This window comes from Pelmatolapia mariae, linkage group LG20, assembly GCF_036321145.2.
Source record: "Pelmatolapia mariae isolate MD_Pm_ZW linkage group LG20, Pm_UMD_F_2, whole genome shotgun sequence".
In the NCBI taxonomy this organism is placed as follows: domain Eukaryota; kingdom Metazoa; phylum Chordata; class Actinopteri; order Cichliformes; family Cichlidae; genus Pelmatolapia; species Pelmatolapia mariae.
In genome coordinates, this window is record NC_086244.1 from 34,807,672 (window position 1) to 34,826,378 (window position 18,707).

The 18,707-nt window shown below is 41.6% G+C and overlaps 3 protein-coding genes across 4 annotated transcripts; all 3 read left to right on the plus strand.

The window, feature by feature from the left end:
- The first annotated feature begins 239 nt into the window (after positions 1-239).
- Positions 240-2,216, plus strand: LOC134618145 (ribosomal biogenesis protein LAS1L-like). Its single transcript, XM_063463445.1, has one exon. It carries the CDS (start codon positions 1,512-1,514, stop codon positions 2,175-2,177), a length of 666 nt encoding a protein of 221 aa, XP_063319515.1. The 5' UTR covers positions 240-1,511; the 3' UTR covers positions 2,178-2,216.
- Positions 2,217-5,874: 3,658 nt separating this feature from the next.
- LOC134618149 (filamin-A-like) lies at positions 5,875-7,205 on the plus strand (the record flags this gene model as incomplete). Its single annotated transcript, XM_063463450.1, has 3 exons — positions 5,875-5,898; positions 6,794-6,911; positions 7,021-7,205. Coding segments are annotated over 3 exons (285 nt in total), but the record flags the coding sequence as incomplete, so codon positions are not given.
- Positions 7,206-9,770: 2,565 nt separating this feature from the next.
- Positions 9,771-18,486, plus strand: LOC134618137 (TELO2-interacting protein 1 homolog). Of its 2 annotated transcripts, XM_063463431.1 has the most exons (7): positions 9,771-9,865; positions 9,955-10,135; positions 12,171-12,246; positions 12,412-12,560; positions 12,874-13,014; positions 15,510-15,657; positions 17,385-18,486. In XM_063463431.1, the coding sequence occupies exons 2-7, from the start codon at positions 10,013-10,015 to the stop codon at positions 17,636-17,638; spliced, it is 891 nt and encodes a 296-aa protein (XP_063319501.1). In that variant the 5' UTR covers positions 9,771-9,865; positions 9,955-10,012; the 3' UTR covers positions 17,639-18,486. The 2 variants fall into 2 exon arrangements, with proteins under 2 accessions (XP_063319501.1, XP_063319502.1); XM_063463432.1 differs by lacking the exon at positions 15,510-15,657 and having other exon boundaries at positions 17,385-17,500.
- Positions 18,487-18,707: the final 221 nt, after the last annotated feature.

Below are 18,707 nucleotides of genomic sequence, written 5' to 3' on the forward strand. Positions count from 1 at the left end.
AAGACTTTTACACCCACAGTGTAGGAAGGAGCGCTACCAATTCAGTCATTCTTACCAGCAGCTGTCAGACTATAATCCAGTTTAACATGGTTATCTGACTCATCACCTGTTTAATTAACATATCAATGTTTTTAATTGCTGCTGCTCACTTGCAGCTTGTTTGTACACTGTATATTTCACCAGGATCATTTCTTCTTCATTTCTCCTTTTCTTCTTCAGTCTAACTTTTGCGGCTCTTTCACTGAATTTTAGTCAGAGCGCGGTGAAACTTGGTGTTTGGTATCGATGATAGCTCTGGAAGATAGCTTGTGGTTCAGTTTTGTTTGTTTAGTGGACTTGTGTGCATTTACGTAACAGCTCTTTTAATCATGGCTTCTTTTCGTTGTGTTTGGTGGTTGTAGAAATGGTTTATATGAGATTTTAGCTGAGATGTGCCCACAGAGTGAATGTAAAATGCAAATGAAGCAGTAGAAACAGTCTACGTCATTTCCTGGATGCTGTACGAAAAGTAACGGTAAGAAATCGAAGGCGTGACCGTTATGATTTGTAATATATTATCTGTGTGTGCGCTGAGTAAGTCCTCTGTAAAATGGCTGCCTGGCTGAACAAAACAGAGTGGGATCAGGTTCGCCACAACTTGTTCTCCAGGGACTCCTCTCTGCAAAGGTTAGCCTTACAGAGGATATCGGCTTGGAGGGACAGGTGTCCCAATATCTCTAGTTCTGTGGCCATTGACTGCACAGAGGCTCTGGTTCGCTGCCAGGTGCGTGACCGGTCCGGACCGCTAAATGACGAAGAGCTGGCGCTAATGTACGGGATGGCCTTGGTGAGGTTTGTTAGCCTCATCTCCGAGGGCAAAAAGAAGAGGAAGCCCCTGTCGCGTTCCTGGGTCTGTTGACCCAGCGTTTTGAGTTTTAGTTTATTTTGATGTTTATGGTTTATTTTTAAGTTCATTAGGTTATCTAAGCTTATTTGTTTATTTAGATTCCCCTTGTGTCTTCTACCCCTGTGTTTTAGTCTCCTATTGCCCTTTGTGTTTCATGCTGCGTGTCTTATGTTGTCAAGTTTATATTTTCTTGTTTGCATCTCATGTTTTCTGTTTTATTTTGAAGGTCTGTGTCCTATGTTAGTGTAGTCAGCTTTGCTTCCTTTGTCTCCTTATGTCAGACCAGTGTCAGCTGTTTCCCCATGTGTTTCCACTTCCCCTAATCACCCTTGTCTGTTGTTCAACGTCATGTTTCCAGGATTTTCCATGATTAGGTTTTTTGCAATGTTCAAGGTTTTGTTCTTTACCTTTTTGTGTTTAGCATTTAGTTTTCCCAGTTTAGTTCTAGTTAGGTTCTTTCTTGTGTGCATCTGCCTTTTTGTTTTTGTAGCTTTTTATCAGCCATATTAATCTGCTCGCTTTTTGTTGATAGTCAAGTTTTGGTCCAAGTTCCTTCGTGTCTGCATTTTGGGTCCGCTCTTCACTATACATACAGTCTGCCTCTGCCAGACTGTGACAGCCCCGGATGATGAGGATCGGGGCTAAAAAGCTAAAGATCCCAGTGTGGTTGGTACATCTGAGGCACAGGGCCACTCACTGGACGACTCCTCCATCCCTGAAGTCGTTGCGACAGGGATGTGAGGCGGCGCTGGAGTGGCTCAAAGAAGAGCACTGGGCCAAGTATAAGGAGACTGACCTCAAGCGGCAGGAAGGTGGCATGTTAAAAAGAATCAAAAAGTCTGCCTTGCAGTCCAGGAATCAGTTGATTGATGTGCTGCTGGGGGATGGATTTCTGGTTCCTACAGTTGGGCAGCTGGAAGAATTTGGCTGTGACACCTCATACTGTGCCAGTCTCACTGAGCCCAGATTGCCAAAAACGTTTCTGCGCTTTTGGCTGCCCCTGCTTAAGATGGTCAGCTCACCAGCATTTATCCAAGTCTTCCTTGAGAAGCTCTTTGCGAAGCAGAAGCTGCTCACCAAAGAGCCCAAAGGTCACAGGGCTTTCTACATTGCAGCCTGGATTTCAGAAGTCCTCCTATGCAATAGGAAGAAAGGTGCCAGGAGGAAGCACAGGATCTTTAGGAACCGGATCCAGCTGAAGGGGTTGGACCTAATATCTTTGTGCCTGGATGCCCCCTCCATCAGCATGCCTCACCTGCTCCAGTTAATCCTGGATGACATGGAGCACTGAAATCAAAATATAAAAATAAAATCTGTTCAGAGATATTAATAATGTTCATAGTTGATGTCTTTAAGTTGATTATTTCGTGTCACATATCGCCCTATGTTTTTATTTCTTTTAATCATCTTAATTGTACAGCACATTGGTTGATCTGTTAAATGTGCTATAAAAATAAATTTGACTTTGACATTTATGATTTGAAGAGTCTGTTTATTTTGATCTTTTCTGTACAGCTGATCAGAGTTGGTTTCACCCGAGGTCGTTAACTAAAACAATTTGTTCAAAAGACAGAATTTTCTGAGAGACTTAACAAAGTAAAAGGTTTGATTATTCAATTCTCTGTTAATTCAACTCAGTGTTTATATAAGTAAACATAAACTATGGGGGTGTCCAAATTCAGAGGCTGCATCCTGCTGAGGCCACATTTGTAGGCCGATTACGTCACAGCGATGCAACGAAGGCTGTCCAAATTCGTAGACTCCTCTAAATGCAGCCGACAAATGCGTCCTCCTTTTCCCCAGATTTGAAGGATGCGTCGGGTATATCCATCGTGACCCACCATATCCCACAATTCATAGCATGCCCCAGCCGGCGGCAGCCACTTAGTTTTAATATTACTCTTATTACTCTTTCTGGGTGTGCAGACACAGGCAGCTATACAGCCAACTTCTGTGTTCTAGGCTTCAGTTCATTTCATCTCATTTTACTCACTGATCTGAACCTCTTCAGGTCCTGGGTTTGGTGCAGCAGTGCAGTTGGTTATACTAATGGCTTATCAAAGGTCGTTGTATGTGAAATTCTATTTTATGTATTTGGAAGCAGTAATTAGCAAATACCTTGGAAGTGTTTCACAGAGCTGTTGAATCTATCCATCAAAATGTTCTGACATCTTTAACACAAGCTGAAAATCTGAACCTTTTTGAGTGAGGATTCTTTCCATTACTGATATCAGGTCAGTGTAACTAATAAACTGACACTTCTCGTAGGACAAAAACAGTGACATGTTGTCCTCTGGTCTGTGCTCTTCTCAGGAGTTGGAAATGCTGAAGGAAGTGTCAGAAGCTTGTGAGTCCCTGAGCGAGGAGAAAAGCGGTTTCAAACACAGCCTCACTACTGGAGCCGAGGAGAGAAGCACACATTACGTAAGTCAGTTTTAATACTCACACTCGTATTTGGAGTTTCTTACATTTTGTTTATTATTTGTTTCTTCTTCTTTTTCTTTCTCCACTAGCTGATCAACTGAAGAAGGTTATGAGGTGAATTGGAGACTTTCTCTCTCAGCTTGATTCATGATGTCGTTTAGAGTGATAAGACTCATCAAAATCACAGAGGAGGGTCTGAGCTATGGTGGTGTTGAGACACAGACAACACAGCTTGGAAGTGTTTCACAGAAGTGTAAGGGACAGACAGAGGTGTGTGGTCACTGCAGTCACCATGACACAGACTCCCTGATTTAATCCGAGCATGACTGACATGTTGGGCAAGTTTGTCTAATTCTTTTTTATGTAAAACAGAAAAGTGTCACTGTTAAATTGGTGAGTCGAGATTTTTTTACGTAATTTTTTTTTGAGAAATCATGGGTGACATTAAACAGGCAGTTGCAGAGCTTCTATGTTTAACACTCACTTTGTTCCTTTATAGAAGGAAATTATTTCAGCAGCAGAGCAAAGTGTTTTTTGGACAATAAATGTAAAGTATAACAGAGAATTTGATACTTTGATTTGATACTTTAACCTCACTACATTTATTTCATAGCTCAGAGTTCTAGTTATTCAAAGATGAGAATTTAGATGTGAAATTGAACCTTTAAGTGACTAGTGCTTTGAGAACTGCCATCAGTTACACAATGAAGTTCATTTACGTACAGGTTATTGTATTAGTAATGCTATATTGTACATAGAGACAGAATATGACATGAAGGGCTACTGACCACAGAAAAGTAAAAGGTAACTGGGCCGATAGACTAACGGGAGAGAAACAAGCTTTCTGTGATTCTATTTGTGTTTTTTTGTGGTAATCTTGGATATCTTAGGTTGTCTCATTACTGTCATATATGTCCTATCATTAAAACACTGGCTTCTAACAACTAACAGTGTCTCGAAAATAATTTAATAAATAAACAAATAATATGGATGCATGACTCAAATGCATGACTTTTAACTTGTGTATTTTTTAGGCTGAACACTGCTGCTAATGCGACTTAGGTAAATGGTTTCAGGCTCTCCCCTCCTGAGTTTGAGAAACGTTCAGGATCAGAAAATGTGTGACTCACAGGTGCTGTAGCGTATGGCCACAGCTTCACTCTGAGCTCCATCTCCATAGAGTGCAGACAGTGATATCTGATACTCCTTAAGACACAGGACAACAGTTTATTGACATATTGTATTTTTACTTCATAATATGTACTCCAACAATCCAATAGTTCTTCCCCACCTGTCTCAGGTTGCCTCCACTTAGTGAGGTAAGAAACATCATCATCAGCTGCAGCTTCCCAGTCACTGTCTGAGAAATTAGTTACCCTAAGGTCAGAAGGAGGAGGCACCTTCACTAGAAGAAAAGAATAAAAATGAGAAAGCTACATTTTGACATCTTTCATTATTAATAACATTTACAGTACTGTGCAAAAGTCGTGAGCCACACGCTGAAGTATTTCTTTGGACATTATCTGGTTTTTCCACTCCTTTTTAGTCCAGTTCTTGTACCTGGCCATTTTCTGAGTAATGTTTTTTGTTTGTTTGTGCAAACACTTTGCACTGACCATTATTGGAGAATTAAAAAGCACCTAAGTCAAGGAATGTGTGTGCACATAACAGAAAACTTGGGAAAGAACCAATTTTAAATCTTTAAGCACTTTGTTACTAGCAGCCTGTCACAAAAACACATTTTGTATAGTGTGTTTTTTTTTTTAATCTGAATAAAATGTATACAAATGTGTGTGATTAATCACAATGTGTTAGTGTGTAATCACCCTGAGACATGCATGCCTGTCTGCTAGCGTCAGATCTAAAGCCATTTCTGATTTGGAGATGCAGGCTGCAGATTCTGTCCAGATTATCCCAGCTCTCGTCACTAAACATCCAGTCTTCACTTATCAAATGTGTAAAATTCAAGGCTGGTCCTTAAAAGCTCCCAACAACACAAAAAGTGCATAGCCACACAAGTCCCAGCGTTTCCCACAGCAGCAGCAGCAGCAGTAGCAGCAGCAGCTGTGAAAAGAAAGTGGAGAAAGGATGAATGAGTCTGTGCTTATCGGCTCTCCGCTCTCCCCCAAGCTGGCGTTGTTCTTGGTAGCCATGACAACGGAGATAGTCCCAGCTTTCTAAATAAAGGCCCCAACACCCCAAAAAAGAAAGAAAAAGAGATCGGGATTCCCTGCGCAGGCCAGGAATCCCCCTAGCAGACCGAAGCTACAGACAGGATTCGGAATGAGTGAGAATTGAACCATCGACTGTCTGTGCTTCAACCTGCCAGGGGCCGGCAAGTGCTCTGCGCCACCTGGCGGCCGTGTAATTCGTGCAAATTTGACATATTTGACTTCTCTGAATACGAATTATTTTTGAAAAAGAAAAATAATAATTTTAATGTAAGGCAAAACATGTATGGTGCTCGGTAAAGATGACACGCCGACTCACTTCTTCTTCTTCTTTTTTTTCTTTTTTTTTTTTGTTTGAGAAAGTTTGTTTTCGTATTAAACCAGTGTCAGTGACGTCATTCTACGCGACTACCACAGGTAAGGAAAAGGCTGAATCTGTAGATCTTTTTCTTTTATTTTTGTTGTCTAAAACACAAAAATCCCGAAACAGTCAGCTCACAAAGTTGCAGGTTGGTGGCAATTTGGCAGAACAGCCAATGACTTAAAGCATTTAGTTGCATATATCTTGCCACAAGACGTGCGCTAAGCTAGCTAAATTAGTTTCTGTTAGCGAATCAAGTTTAAGCTCCTCACATATCATCATCCAGGGTACAGTCATATGCTCATGAGGAGATCCCATGCAGGCAACGTAACAAGTTAAATATGCACTAATTTGAAGCTATTTCCTAATATCTAACCATTATGATAAATGTTTGCCTGCGACTGACACAGCCAACACAAATGTCATTGAAAAAAACAAAACCCTGTGATAACATGTTTTTGTTTTTCTAGAATAGAAGAACCACATTTTAAAAAGCCAGTAGGAATAAATCTTTGTTGTTACTGCATGATTAGAATGAAGTAACAACAAGTCTGGCTGGAATAAGAAGTGGTAATCTGCGTACTGTGCTAGTGATCTGCATAATTCACCTTAGATGGTCATCTGTTTGGATGGCTGAAGTCGGCTAACGACACAGCTAATTTCATCAGGCTGCTTATGAAACATCTAAAATGATAGATGGTTAACTACACAACGGAAGCAACAGCATTACAATCACTTGATTTAATTAAAGATTTTCCCCCAAACTTTTGATCCAAATGAGCAAAGTACTGCAACCATCTGAACCTTCTAGGTGTTACATGTTACAGTGTTGCACTCTGGCCAGCTTTAAAAATGGAAAACTCTTTGTGTGGTTTACTCGGTTCTGTAAATGAGGCTCCTTTCATTTGTGAGACTGTTGTTCTTCTCTTCCCTTTTGTCCACCCTTACAAGGTGAAGGTGCTGCCCACCCATGATGCCAGCAAGGTGCGTGCAAGTGGATCCGGCCTTAAAACCACTGGAGTGCCCACCTCTCTGCCAGTGAAGTTCAACATTGATGCCAAAGATGCAGGTGAGGGACTGCTGGCAGTGCAGATCACTGTGAGTGCATGAACGTGGACCACACAATAATGTAATCAAAGCGCTGATATTTAGGTAACAGTTTTTGTTTTCTCCTGAAGGACCCAGACGGGAAGCCCAAGAAGCAAATATCTGTGACAACCATGATGGGACCTACCTGGTGTCTTATGTGCCAGACATGACTGACAGATACGCCACACTCATTAAGTACGGAGGAGACGAGATCCCTTATTCACCCTACTGAATCAGGGCTCTGCCCACCCGAGATGCCAGCAAGTGCACTGTCACTGAATGTTGTCCAGTGGCCAGGTAGGACTCACTTCCTTGGTTGCTTATACAACTTTTAGTTGGCCCTTTAGGTCACTTGATCCATGACTTGAGTAAGCACTGTCCTGTTGAGTTTGTGGGCTCAGATGACAGTTATTGTAGAAAGGATGTGAAATCATGTTTTAGTTTTTTGTAAATTATAGTCAAACATACAATGAACTGGGGTATTCTCTTTGGTTAACAGAGCAATGCGATAATAAAAGTGGACAAAGCACATCGAGTTGCCACAAATATCTTAGTATATCACACAGTTTACATAGTCGAAAAGGAGTATAAAGAAGTTTACACTTACAGTGGGGCAAAAAATGAGGTGACCAAATACTTATTTTCCACCATAATTTGCAAATCAATTCTTTAAAACTCAGACAAGTTAGAGGTACACCTATGATGAAAATTACAGGCCTCTCTCATCTTTTTAAGTGGGAGAACTTTCTTTCATCATCAACATCTGCATCCACGATCCACCAGCTCAACAGCAACATCTGTCAGCTGTGCATCCAACTCGAGGCCTTCGCCTGCTGTGCTCAGGCTCTGGGCCGCGATTTCCGTCCCTTGTTGACGACCTCGCTGTATCCTGTGCTGGAGAAAGCTGGTGAGGAGACGCTGCTGGTCAGCCAGGCGGCGCTGAGCTCCATATGGAACATCAATAAGGTCTGTGGATACGCTTCCCTGAAGGAACTGATCAATGAGAACTCTGACTACCTGCTTAATGACATATCACTCAACCTTCAGAGACTCAGCCAGCATCCACAGGTTGTTATGACGTGTTTTTGTTTTTAACCCAAAATGGACACAGAAATAACTGTTGGAGGGTTTACCCGATTTCCTCCTTGATCTGCTTAAGCCTGTGCTGCCCTGAGCTTGTACTGTATTTCATTATAATCCTGTTTTGTTGGCCAGGCTCCACCGGTGTTGACAGTTCTGTTGACTCACTCTGACTGCAGCCTGCTGGTCGGGGACATCGTTCAGGATCTGGATCTCAGCTACGAGCGCACAGCTGCTCTTTTCTGCTCCGCGCTGCACGCGCTCATGAAGGCACTGGGTAAGATTTCAACAGTGATGTCAGCTTGAGTCTCACGTATACTGGGAGTCAAAGAGGACAAGGAAGAAAATGTGACTCATTGCATGCTCTGCCACATTTTTTTTATGTTGCTTAACTTTGTTTTCTGCAGTGCCCTTCAAAGTTTCTATCAAGGAGTACACTTCAGGATGTATAATTTGCTCGTTATGAAATTGTCAGTATCTTTGGAAACATTTAATACATCGTGATGGTTTAATTGCTGAGTCGTTTTCTGTTGTAGAATTAATATTCATAATAATATTCATACAGAAGTTTTACAAGCCCTCGCAGTAAAAATGTATGAATTAAATGTTACTGATGGGCTCTTTTCAAAAACATCAGCATCTGTGTCACACTGATTTTGATCAACTGACTTATTTTATTGTAACCAAACCTATGCTCATATTGTTGCCTTGTTTTTCCTTTAGCGAGGTGGTTTCCTTCCACTTGTAGCAGGACCAGTACGTCTGCCAGCTCCAGGAAAAGCTCCAGTGACCAGGAAGACCTCAGCATTCGCCAATTCCTGCTGAATTACCGCAAACAGAAAGAAGTGGCAGAGGGCATTGGAATAGAGGACGATGACACCGAAGACAGAGGTAATAGGTCTGTCTAAGGGCCAGTGGAATATAAGCTATAGGCAATGTTCCCTCTAAGCTGCGCACGTGCGCAATTGCGCACTGCTGGCACAGTCTCTGCGCACAGAAAATCTGCGTTGCGCACAAAAAAAAAAAACTGACAGTACCTGAATTGAAATTAAAATTAATACTTTAACAATTCTGTTTTGCAGTGTGAGTCAGTAAGTGACTGGCTGCTCCCATATGGGATTAGAACGATGCCACCTTATCCCATAGTCCAGCCAATAATGCGATTCACATTCGTATATACGCAGCCAATCAACGTAGTTGACAGGCTATGACAGCGTCCTTATGTGCCGACACCGGTGTTTTAGCTAGCAAAGCGGCGTGGCTGATGTGGAGTGAAGCCACGTAAATGACAACGTGTACAACCATTGGAGGTGCGAGCAGGAGAGACGGAACAATTGACGGGACAAGTGTGGACTTTATACCAGTTTTTAAATTGTGTTGATAGGCCACGTAAAACCAGAGTTGTGATATAAAAAAAATGCAATGTTTGGTTTTCTTCCTGAATACTATCGTTGTTTATATTTACTGCGGGAAGAAACGGTAAAAACGGCGTTTTATAAGAAAAAAAGCTCGAAAGCACTCTCCGCCTGTCAGCAAAAACAAAACCCCCCGCCTCCCCTTTCATATTCGTCCAAAAAAGTACCATGTCGACCTTCTGACATCTTTAACACAAGCTGAAAATCTGAACCTTTTTGAGTGAGGATTCTTTCCATTACTGATATCAGGTCAGTGTAACTAATAAACTGACACTTCTCGTAGGACAAAAACAGTGACATGTTGTCCTCTGGTCTGTGCTCTTCTCAGGAGTTGGAAATGCTGAAGGAAGTGTCAGAAGCTTGTGAGTCCCTGAGCGAGGAGAAAAGCGGTTTCAAACACAGCCTCACTACTGGAGCCGAGGAGAGAAGCACACATTACGTAAGTCAGTTTTAATACTCACACTCGTATTTGGAGTTTCTTACATTTTGTTTATTATTTGTTTCTTCTTCTTTTTCTTTCTCCACTAGCTGATCAACTGAAGAAGGTTATGAGGTGAATTGGAGACTTTCTCTCTCAGCTTGATTCATGATGTCGTTTAGAGTGATAAGACTCATCAAAATCACAGAGGAGGGTCTGAGCTATGGTGGTGTTGAGACACAGACAACACAGCTTGGAAGTGTTTCACAGAAGTGTAAAGGACAGACAGAGGTGTGTGGTCACTGCAGTCACCATGACACAGACTCCCTGATTTAATCCGAGCATGACTGACATGTTGGGCAAGTTTGTCTAATTCTTTTTTATGTAAAACAGAAAAGTGTCACTGTTAAATTGGTGAGTCGAGATTTTTTTACGTAATTTTTTTTTGAGAAATCATGGGTGACATTAAACAGGCAGTTGCAGAGCTTCTATGTTTAACACTCACTTTGTTCCTTTATAGAAGGAAATTATTTCAGCAGCAGAGCAAAGTGTTTTTTGGACAATAAATGTAAAGTATAACAGAGAATTTGATACTTTAACCTCACTACATTTATTTCATAGCTCAGAGTTCTAGTTATTCAAAGATGAGAATTTAGATGTGAAATTGAACCTTTAAGTGACTAGTGCTTTGAGAACTGCCATCAGTTACACAATGAAGTTCATTTACGTACAGGTTATTGTATTAGTAATGCTATATTGTACATAGAGACAGAATATGACATGAAGGGCTACTGACCACAGAAAAGTAAAAGGTAACTGGGCCGATAGACTAACGGGAGAGAAACAAGCTTTCTGTGATTCTATTTGTGTTTTTTTGTGGTAATCTTGGATATCTTAGGTTGTCTCATTACTGTCATATATGTCCTATCATTAAAACACTGGCTTCTAACAACTAACAGTGTCTCGAAAATAATTTAATAAATAAACAAATAATATGGATGCATGACTCAAATGCATGACTTTTAACTTGTGTATTTTTTAGGCTGAACACTGCTGCTAATGCGACTTAGGTAAATGGTTTCAGGCTCTCCCCTCCTGAGTTTGAGAAACGTTCAGGATCAGAAAATGTGTGACTCACAGGTGCTGTAGCGTATGGCCACAGCTTCACTCTGAGCTCCATCTCCATAGAGTGCAGACAGTGATATCTGATACTCCTTAAGACACAGGACAACAGTTTATTGACATATTGTATTTTTACTTCATAATATGTACTCCAACAATCCAATAGTTCTTCCCCACCTGTCTCAGGTTGCCTCCACTTAGTGAGGTAAGAAACATCATCATCAGCTGCAGCTTCCCAGTCACTGTCTGAGAAATTAGTTACCCTAAGGTCAGAAGGAGGAGGCACCTTCACTAGAAGAAAAGAATAAAAATGAGAAAGCTACATTTTGACATCTTTCATTATTAATAACATTTACAGTACTGTGCAAAAGTCGTGAGCCACACGCTGAAGTATTTCTTTGGACATTATCTGGTTTTTCCACTCCTTTGTAGTCCAGTTCTTGTACCTGGCCATTTTCTGAGTAATGTTTTTTGTTTGTTTGTGCAAACACTTTGCACTGACCATTATTGGAGAATTAAAAAGCACCTAAGTCAAGGAATGTGTGTGCACATAACAGAAAACTTGGGAAAGAACCAATTTTAAATCTTTAAGCACTTTGTTACTAGCAGCCTGTCACAAAAACACATTTTGTATAGTGTGGTTTTTTTTTTAATCTGAATAAAATGTATAAAAATGTGTGTGATTAATCACAATGTGTTAGTGTGTAATCACCCTGAGACATGCATGCCTGTCTGCTAGCGTCAGATCTAAAGCCATTTCTGATTTGGAGATGCAGGCTGCAGATTCTGTCCAGATTATCCCAGCTCTCGTCACTAAACATCCAGTCTTCACTTATCAAATGTGTAAAATTCAAGGCTGGTCCTTAAAAGCTCCCAACAACACAAAAAGTGCATAGCCACACAAGTCCCAGCGTTTCCCACAGCAGCAGCAGCAGCAGCAGCTGTGAAAAGAAAGTGGAGAAAGGATGAATGAGTCTGTGCTTATCGGCTCTCCGCTCTCCCCCAAGCTGGCGTTGTTCTTGGTAGCCATGACAACGGAGATAGTCCCAGCTTTCTAAATAAAGGCCCCAACACCCCAAAAAAGAGATCGGGATTCCCTGCGCAGGCCAGGAATCCCCCTAGCAGACCGAAGCTACAGACAGGATTCGGAATGAGTGATTGAGTGAGAATTGAACCATCGACTGTCTGTGCTTCAACCTGCCAGGGGCCGGCAAGTGCTCTGCGCCAGAAAGAACTGGCAGAGGGCATTGGAATAGAGGACGATGACACCGAAGACCGAGGTAATGGGTCTGTCTAAGGGCCAGTGGAATATAAGCTATAGGTTGTAGTGGTGGTTATATTAGATTCAGAGTGTAGAGGAGATGGATCACTGTAATTAAGAGTCATAGAAATCTGAACCTCACTGCTAAACTGGCGGTCTAACTGTACATGTGCTGCCATTGCAGAGGTCCCTCCCACTGAGTGTGAGGATGTGGAAGATATTGGTAGTCCTGATGTGAAAGCAGAGCTTCCCTCCCACCTCAGCATCACTAAGGATGTTAAGGAGCGCTGCATTCATCTGCTGTCTGATCCCAGCCTCAGGCTCCGACTCAAGGTAGTTTTATGTAGAGTCAACTGTTGGACTAATAACAAAAATAATCATTCTTGTGAAGGTAGGACCGCCAGCGTTGGTACAATTCATCCTGTCAGAACTGTGTGGATGACTGTTCAGTGGTGTAATGCTCATCAAGGAAAAACATTCAGTCTGGTCCAGGAGTGAAACAGAAATAAGTCACGTCTGTGCTGAAGTCGTGCCTGCTCAGGAGTTTGGGCTCTCAATGAAGACCTCAGTAATTAGTTTCAGCTCACATATAATCAGGATCAAAACAGAGATAATTGTTAGGCGTGTTGTGCGTCTTTGTCTTTAGGTACTGGACGTGCTGGAGTTGTGCGTTCAGGTGCTGAGTGAGAGGGAAAATGAACTGCTGCCTATGGCTCATCGCTGCTGGCCAGCACTCCTGCAGAGACTCACAGCCGATGACCCATTAGCAGTCCTCAGAGCCTTCAGGGTAAGTAAAACAAACCTCTCTTTTCATTACATGAGTCAAAATTATTCAAGTCGTCTTTAGTTTTAAACTCTTAATAGTGAAAGAATGAAAGATGGTGCCCAACAACAGTCTTATTTCATTCAGAAATAGTTCTATTATTTTCTTCTTTGGGTTGTAATGTGAAGACTCTTGAAACTAACATTTCTTCTATCAGCACAGAAAAATCACCGTGTGGATGCCTTCTTAGAGGCTGCTTTTCAAACTGTCTCAGAGAATCACAAAGTAGGACTTTGTGATAAATGAAGCTGATAGTTTTTTGTGATCTTTGGTACAAGTGTCAGCTGATTCAACTTGTCGTGTAAATTAGGCTACTCGTCAGCTCCTGTCATCAGCTGGAATATTTTTAAATTTGTTATTCATATTTTCATTGATGAACTGACAAGTACAGACACGTTAAGTCTGTAAACAGTCATTTATTCACTCAGAGCTGCTGCTGGGAAATTGTTTCATCAGCTTTTGGATATATACGAGTTTTGTAAATACTACAATTCATCCATGAGTATACAACGGGAAGGTTTTATTGAATTTTGACTGCTTGCTGCTGGATTGTATAGTTTGGTTACAACAGTTTAAATCAGATTTAGTACTGACTTTAGTACAAACCGGATTCCAAAAAAGTTGGGACACTAAACAAATTGTGAATAAAAACTGAAAAACTGAATGCAATGATGTGGAGATGGCAAATGTCAATATTTGATTCAGAATAGAACATAAATCACGGAACAAAAGTTGAAACTGAGAAAATTTATCATCTGAAGGGAAAAATATGGTGATTCAAAATGTCATGGTGTCAACAAATCCCAAAAAAGTTGGGACAAGGCCATTTTCACCACTGTGTGGCATCTCCCCTTCTTCTTACAACACTCAACAGACGTCTGGGGACCGAGGAGACCAGTTTCTCAAGTTTAGCAATAGGAATGCTCTCCCATTCGTGTCTAATACAGGCCTCTAACTGTTCAATCGTCTTGGGCCTTCTTTGTCGCACCTTCCTCTTTATGATGCGCCAAATGTTCTCTATAGGTGAAAGATCTGGACTGCAGACTGGCCATTTCAGTACCCGGATCCTTCTCCTACGCAGCCATGATGTTGTGATTGATGCAGAATGTGGTCTGGCATTATCTTGCTGAAAAATGCAGGGTCTTCCCTGAAAGAGATGACTTCTGGATGGGAGCATATGTTGTTCTAGAACCTGAATATATTTTTCTGCATTGATGGTGCCTTTCCAGACATGCAAGCTGCCCATGCCACACGCACTCATGCAACCCCATACCATCAGAGACGCAGGCTTCTGAACTGAGCGTTGATAACAACTTGGGTTGTCCTTGTCCTTGTCCTTGGTCCGGATGACATGGCGTCCCACATTTCCAAAAAGAACTTGGAATCGTGACCCGTCTGACCACAGAACAGTCTTCCATTTTGCCACACTCCATTTTACATGATCCCTGGCCCAGTGGAAACGCCTGAGCTTGTGGATCTTGCTTAGAAATGGCTTCTTCTTTGCACTGTAGAGTTTCAGCTGGCAACGGCGGATGGCACGGTGGATTGTGTTCACTGACAATGATTTCTGGAAGTATTCCTGAGCCCATTCTGTGATTTCCTTTACAGTAGCATTCCTGTTTGTGGTGCAGTGTCGTTTAAGGGCCCGGAGATCACGGGCATCCAGTATGGGTTTACGCCTTTGACCCTTACGCACAGAGATTGTTCCAGATTCTCTGAATCTTCGGATGATGTTATGCACAGTTGATGGTGATAACTGCAAAGTCTTTGCAATTTTTCGCTGGGTAACACCTTTCTGATATTGCTCCACTATCTTTCTGCGCAACATTGTGGGAATTGGTGATCCTCTACCCATCTTGGCTTCTGAGAGACACTGCCACTCTGAGAAGCTCTTTTTATACCCAGTCATGTTGCCAATTAACCTAATTAGTGTTAATTGGTCTTCCAGCTCTTCGTTATGCTCAAATTTACTTTTTCCAGCCTCTTATTGCTACTTGTCCCAACTTTTTTGGGATTTGTTGACACCGTGAAATTTTGAATCAACATATTTTTCCTTTAAAATGATACATTTTCTCGGATTAAACTTTTGATCTGTCATCTACGTTCTATTCTGAATGGAATATTGACATTTGCCATCTCCACATCATTGCATTCAGTTTTTATTCACAATTTGTTTAGTGTCCCAACTTTTTTGGAATCCGGTTTGTACTATGAGCGCAGTGCGGGCTGAACAGTTTTTGAGTTGATGACTTCTGATAGGAAGAGTCTGTTTGTTTATTTTGTTTGTTTCCGTACAGCTGATCAGAGTTAGACTGAGTTACTTTCACCCAATCTCGTTAACAAATAACCTCCTAGGACCTGGCGTCCACGTATGTGGACATCACATGTGTGTTAAACATTTTTCCTCTGCCACCTTTAGTGCCATCTTTAGTACAAACCACTGCATGTCAATTTTACAGTCGTCTAAGGTCCATCACTGGTCTCTCACCATGAGTGTTCACGACAGCCGCGAGCCTCTCCCAGATGTTGTCAGATGTTGTCAGAGTCTCAGTACTCACAGCAGCCGCAAGCTTCTCCAAGATGTCATCCGTGCTGCATCTAATGAGTGTGAGGTTATTATACTGTCATATGTTACATTATACTTTTAATCAAAGAATGGTAGAATCATGATACTGCTGTAGGCCACATTACACTTATACTTATTATAGATGGTGTAATCATTATGTAGTTTAGTTTGCATTATACTCCTGACTTAGAAGAAGGTGACAACTATAAGATTTATTAGACTGATTTGTATTACATTATACTGCTGATTTACTGTGAATGAGTTACACTGTTTTATGACATTCCATCCTGCTGATTTATAAAGAGAATACTGTTTGCAGACAATCATGGCCTTGCTTTTCTGATTGTTGGTTTTATGGCTAGGTGGGGGCCACCAGAGGATATAAGAGTTTGAGTAACAGTCTGACATTTTGAGATCTGCTGTGACCCTCTTCATGCACATCTCCTATCCGGATGGTTAATGCTCAAAAGTGTTTGTATGGAATAATAATAATAATTGTATGGAATAAAGGGCACGGGGGCTCTCCCGAACCCAGGCTTCTCGTGGAGAAGAGGGCGTCAATTGCATTCAGGGACCAGTTGATCAAATCCGTAATTCTTCTTTTAGGTGTTTGAGAACAGACTGTAAGACTCTTCCAGTGTAAAGGGAGACAAGTAGACAAGACTAGACAGAGACACGAGAAAGCCAAGCAGGAAAGACAAGGGAGAGGGAGAAAGTGTGACCGCCTTCATCAAGAGCCAAACGAGACACAGTTCTGCTCTCTAGGCGAACCAGCCCTTGTCCACCTTCCTCTTTGGGCAAAAAAAGTGCAGCCTGGGGTAACCAGTGTTGGTTATCCCCCCCCCAAAAAAATTGATCCTATCAACAACAAAATCATACTACGACACACACTAATAAACTACATTCACTATGACCTCAATACCTAATACACAGTCCAATATTTCTACAGTGTACTGTTATGAAAACAACAGAATGATGATGACACACTGTGGTAAAGGTTTAGAGGTTTATTTGCAGATAGTTATGAATACAGGATAAACACTGTGGGCTCCAGGAGACGGGGCAGAGGTAGTGAAGGTTGTCTGAAGGCACACTCAGACACTGTCACAGAAGGTTGCGGAGAGCCGTAACGTTGAAACGTCTGCACAGAAACAGAGAGTGAGCAAAGGCAAGAACTGATGGAAAATGTGACATGACTGTGGCATGATACCTTGGTAATGCAATGATCTGGTTGTTTAGAAGCCAGCGTGAAGACCTCATGAGGAACAGGCGAGTAATCAGCTGATTGTTGACAAGTGACCGAGGGACAGGAAGGTGGAGGAGCATCCCCTAAAAAAGACAAGCACACGGACAACAACACAGGCATACACCGAAAGAGGAGAGAGAGAAAGAAGCAGGCCAGCAAAAGAGGGCAAGGGAACGATGACATCTACAGAGACCCATTTTCATTTGGTACATCGTGTTACCAGATGTCAGTTTGTGATGTTAGATCCCAACTTGTCAGTCAAGAAACCTTTTTCCAAAGATATCAGCACAAACCAAAATCACTGTGCGGATTAAAAACAGTAAATTGTCGAAGTTTGTGACGGATCATCCCATTTTCTGTTTGTAATCTGATTAAATCAGATGTATAGCACTGCCTGCATTTGTGAGTAGTGTCTCACTGTTGTTCAGTGGGTGCAGCCGTGTTGGGAGAGGGTCGCCATGGCTATAAGCCAGGGCAGCTTCCGGGATGATGGTTCTGGCTCCTATTTGTTTTTACTTACAGGTGATGACGTGAGGGGAGCCGCGGTGGTATCGAGCGACGGACTCCAGTGCAGAATGCTAACTGGGCTGGGATGTGATGGGCCCAGTGGACGGACGAGACTGGGACAGGAGGCTCCTCGTCTGCCTGGCACGAGGCTGGCCTGGACCCCGCTCAGCAAGAGGAATTTCTGTCCAGCTCAAGAACACACAAGGAATATTCGTCCTGGGTTGTGGGACTGGGTGGGATTTTTGTGCACGAAGAGAATTGTATTTTGACCAGTTTTAGAATAATCTTATCTAGTCTCGGTGGGAATTTTAGCATATTGAGAATATTTTATTGTATAATTTATTTCTTAGTATCTGGTTTGTCTTATTCCTGCTGTCCACCTGGTGGAATAAACAGTTTCTGATCAGACAATCACTTCTGTGTTATAATGTTAACTGAAGTTTCTCAGGTCAGATGACCAATAGATGATAAGAAATATACTCTTAGCAATTATTAGAGTTGAAAAGTACTTTGCAAGTCAAAGTACTAAATCGGGTTAGGTTGAGGCTTAATCCTTCACCTTAAATGGTTCAGATTGTCTCTAAATGGATGAATGAAACAATACTTTCCTGTCAAAAACAATATTTTAGTCAGGGCTAGCAGAAAGTTTCATATATATCATGAACATCTTTCCTATTTGTCTTCCTATAGTTTAGTTTCATTTTCTTACCCCACCCCCAACCGGTGGAGGCAGATGGCCGCCCTCCCTGAGCCTGGTTCTGCCGAAAATGGAGTTTTTCCTTCCCACTGTTGCCAAGTGCTTGCTCATAGGGGATCATTTGATTGTTGGGGCTTTCTCTGTATTATTGCACAACCTTTATCTTACCATATATTTCAAGTTTATATGTTGTGAATTGGCTTGATTTAAATCAAACTGAACTGCATTCAATTAAAGCCAAATATAACTTGTAATCGAATCTATTCAAATGTAAAGTCCTCTCACTCAATTTGGACTAGCACTGAAAAACACACTGACATCCTCTGTTTCCCAATTAGCAGATCAGAGGGTGCTGTTTTATTCATGACTCAATACTTGAATGGTTTTATCCTGTTTATAAATAAACATTTTAAAATGACATTGCTTCATTGTATGATTAGTTCTTTGTCTGTGTCAGTCCTTAATACACACACATGTATACAATAATTCTAGTTGCCACAGTCTCCGGAGATCCTATGCTCTGTTTTCTCATACTTTTCTTCACTGTTTACCTCATTCTGCCCAATAAAATGTACATTTTTGTAAACAATGACTTGTTTTATGCCATTAAAAAGAAACATGTCTCCATACGAGGACGTAGT

Excerpts from the sequence above, each read along its gene's own strand:
- LOC134618145 (XM_063463445.1), top strand. The coding sequence starts at position 1,512 with ATGATGAGGATCGGGGCTAAAAAGCTAAAGATCCCAGTGTGGTTGGTA.
- LOC134618137 (XM_063463431.1), top strand. The coding sequence starts at position 10,013 with ATGATGTCGTTTAGAGTGATAAGACTCATCAAAATCACAGAGGAGGGT. Across the intron at positions 12,247-12,411 it reads CGATGACACCGAAGACCGAG|AGGTCCCTCCCACTGAGTGT; the intron begins GTAATGGGTCTG and ends CTGCCATTGCAG. Across the intron at positions 12,561-12,873 it reads GCCTCAGGCTCCGACTCAAG|GTACTGGACGTGCTGGAGTT; the intron begins GTAGTTTTATGT and ends CTTTGTCTTTAG.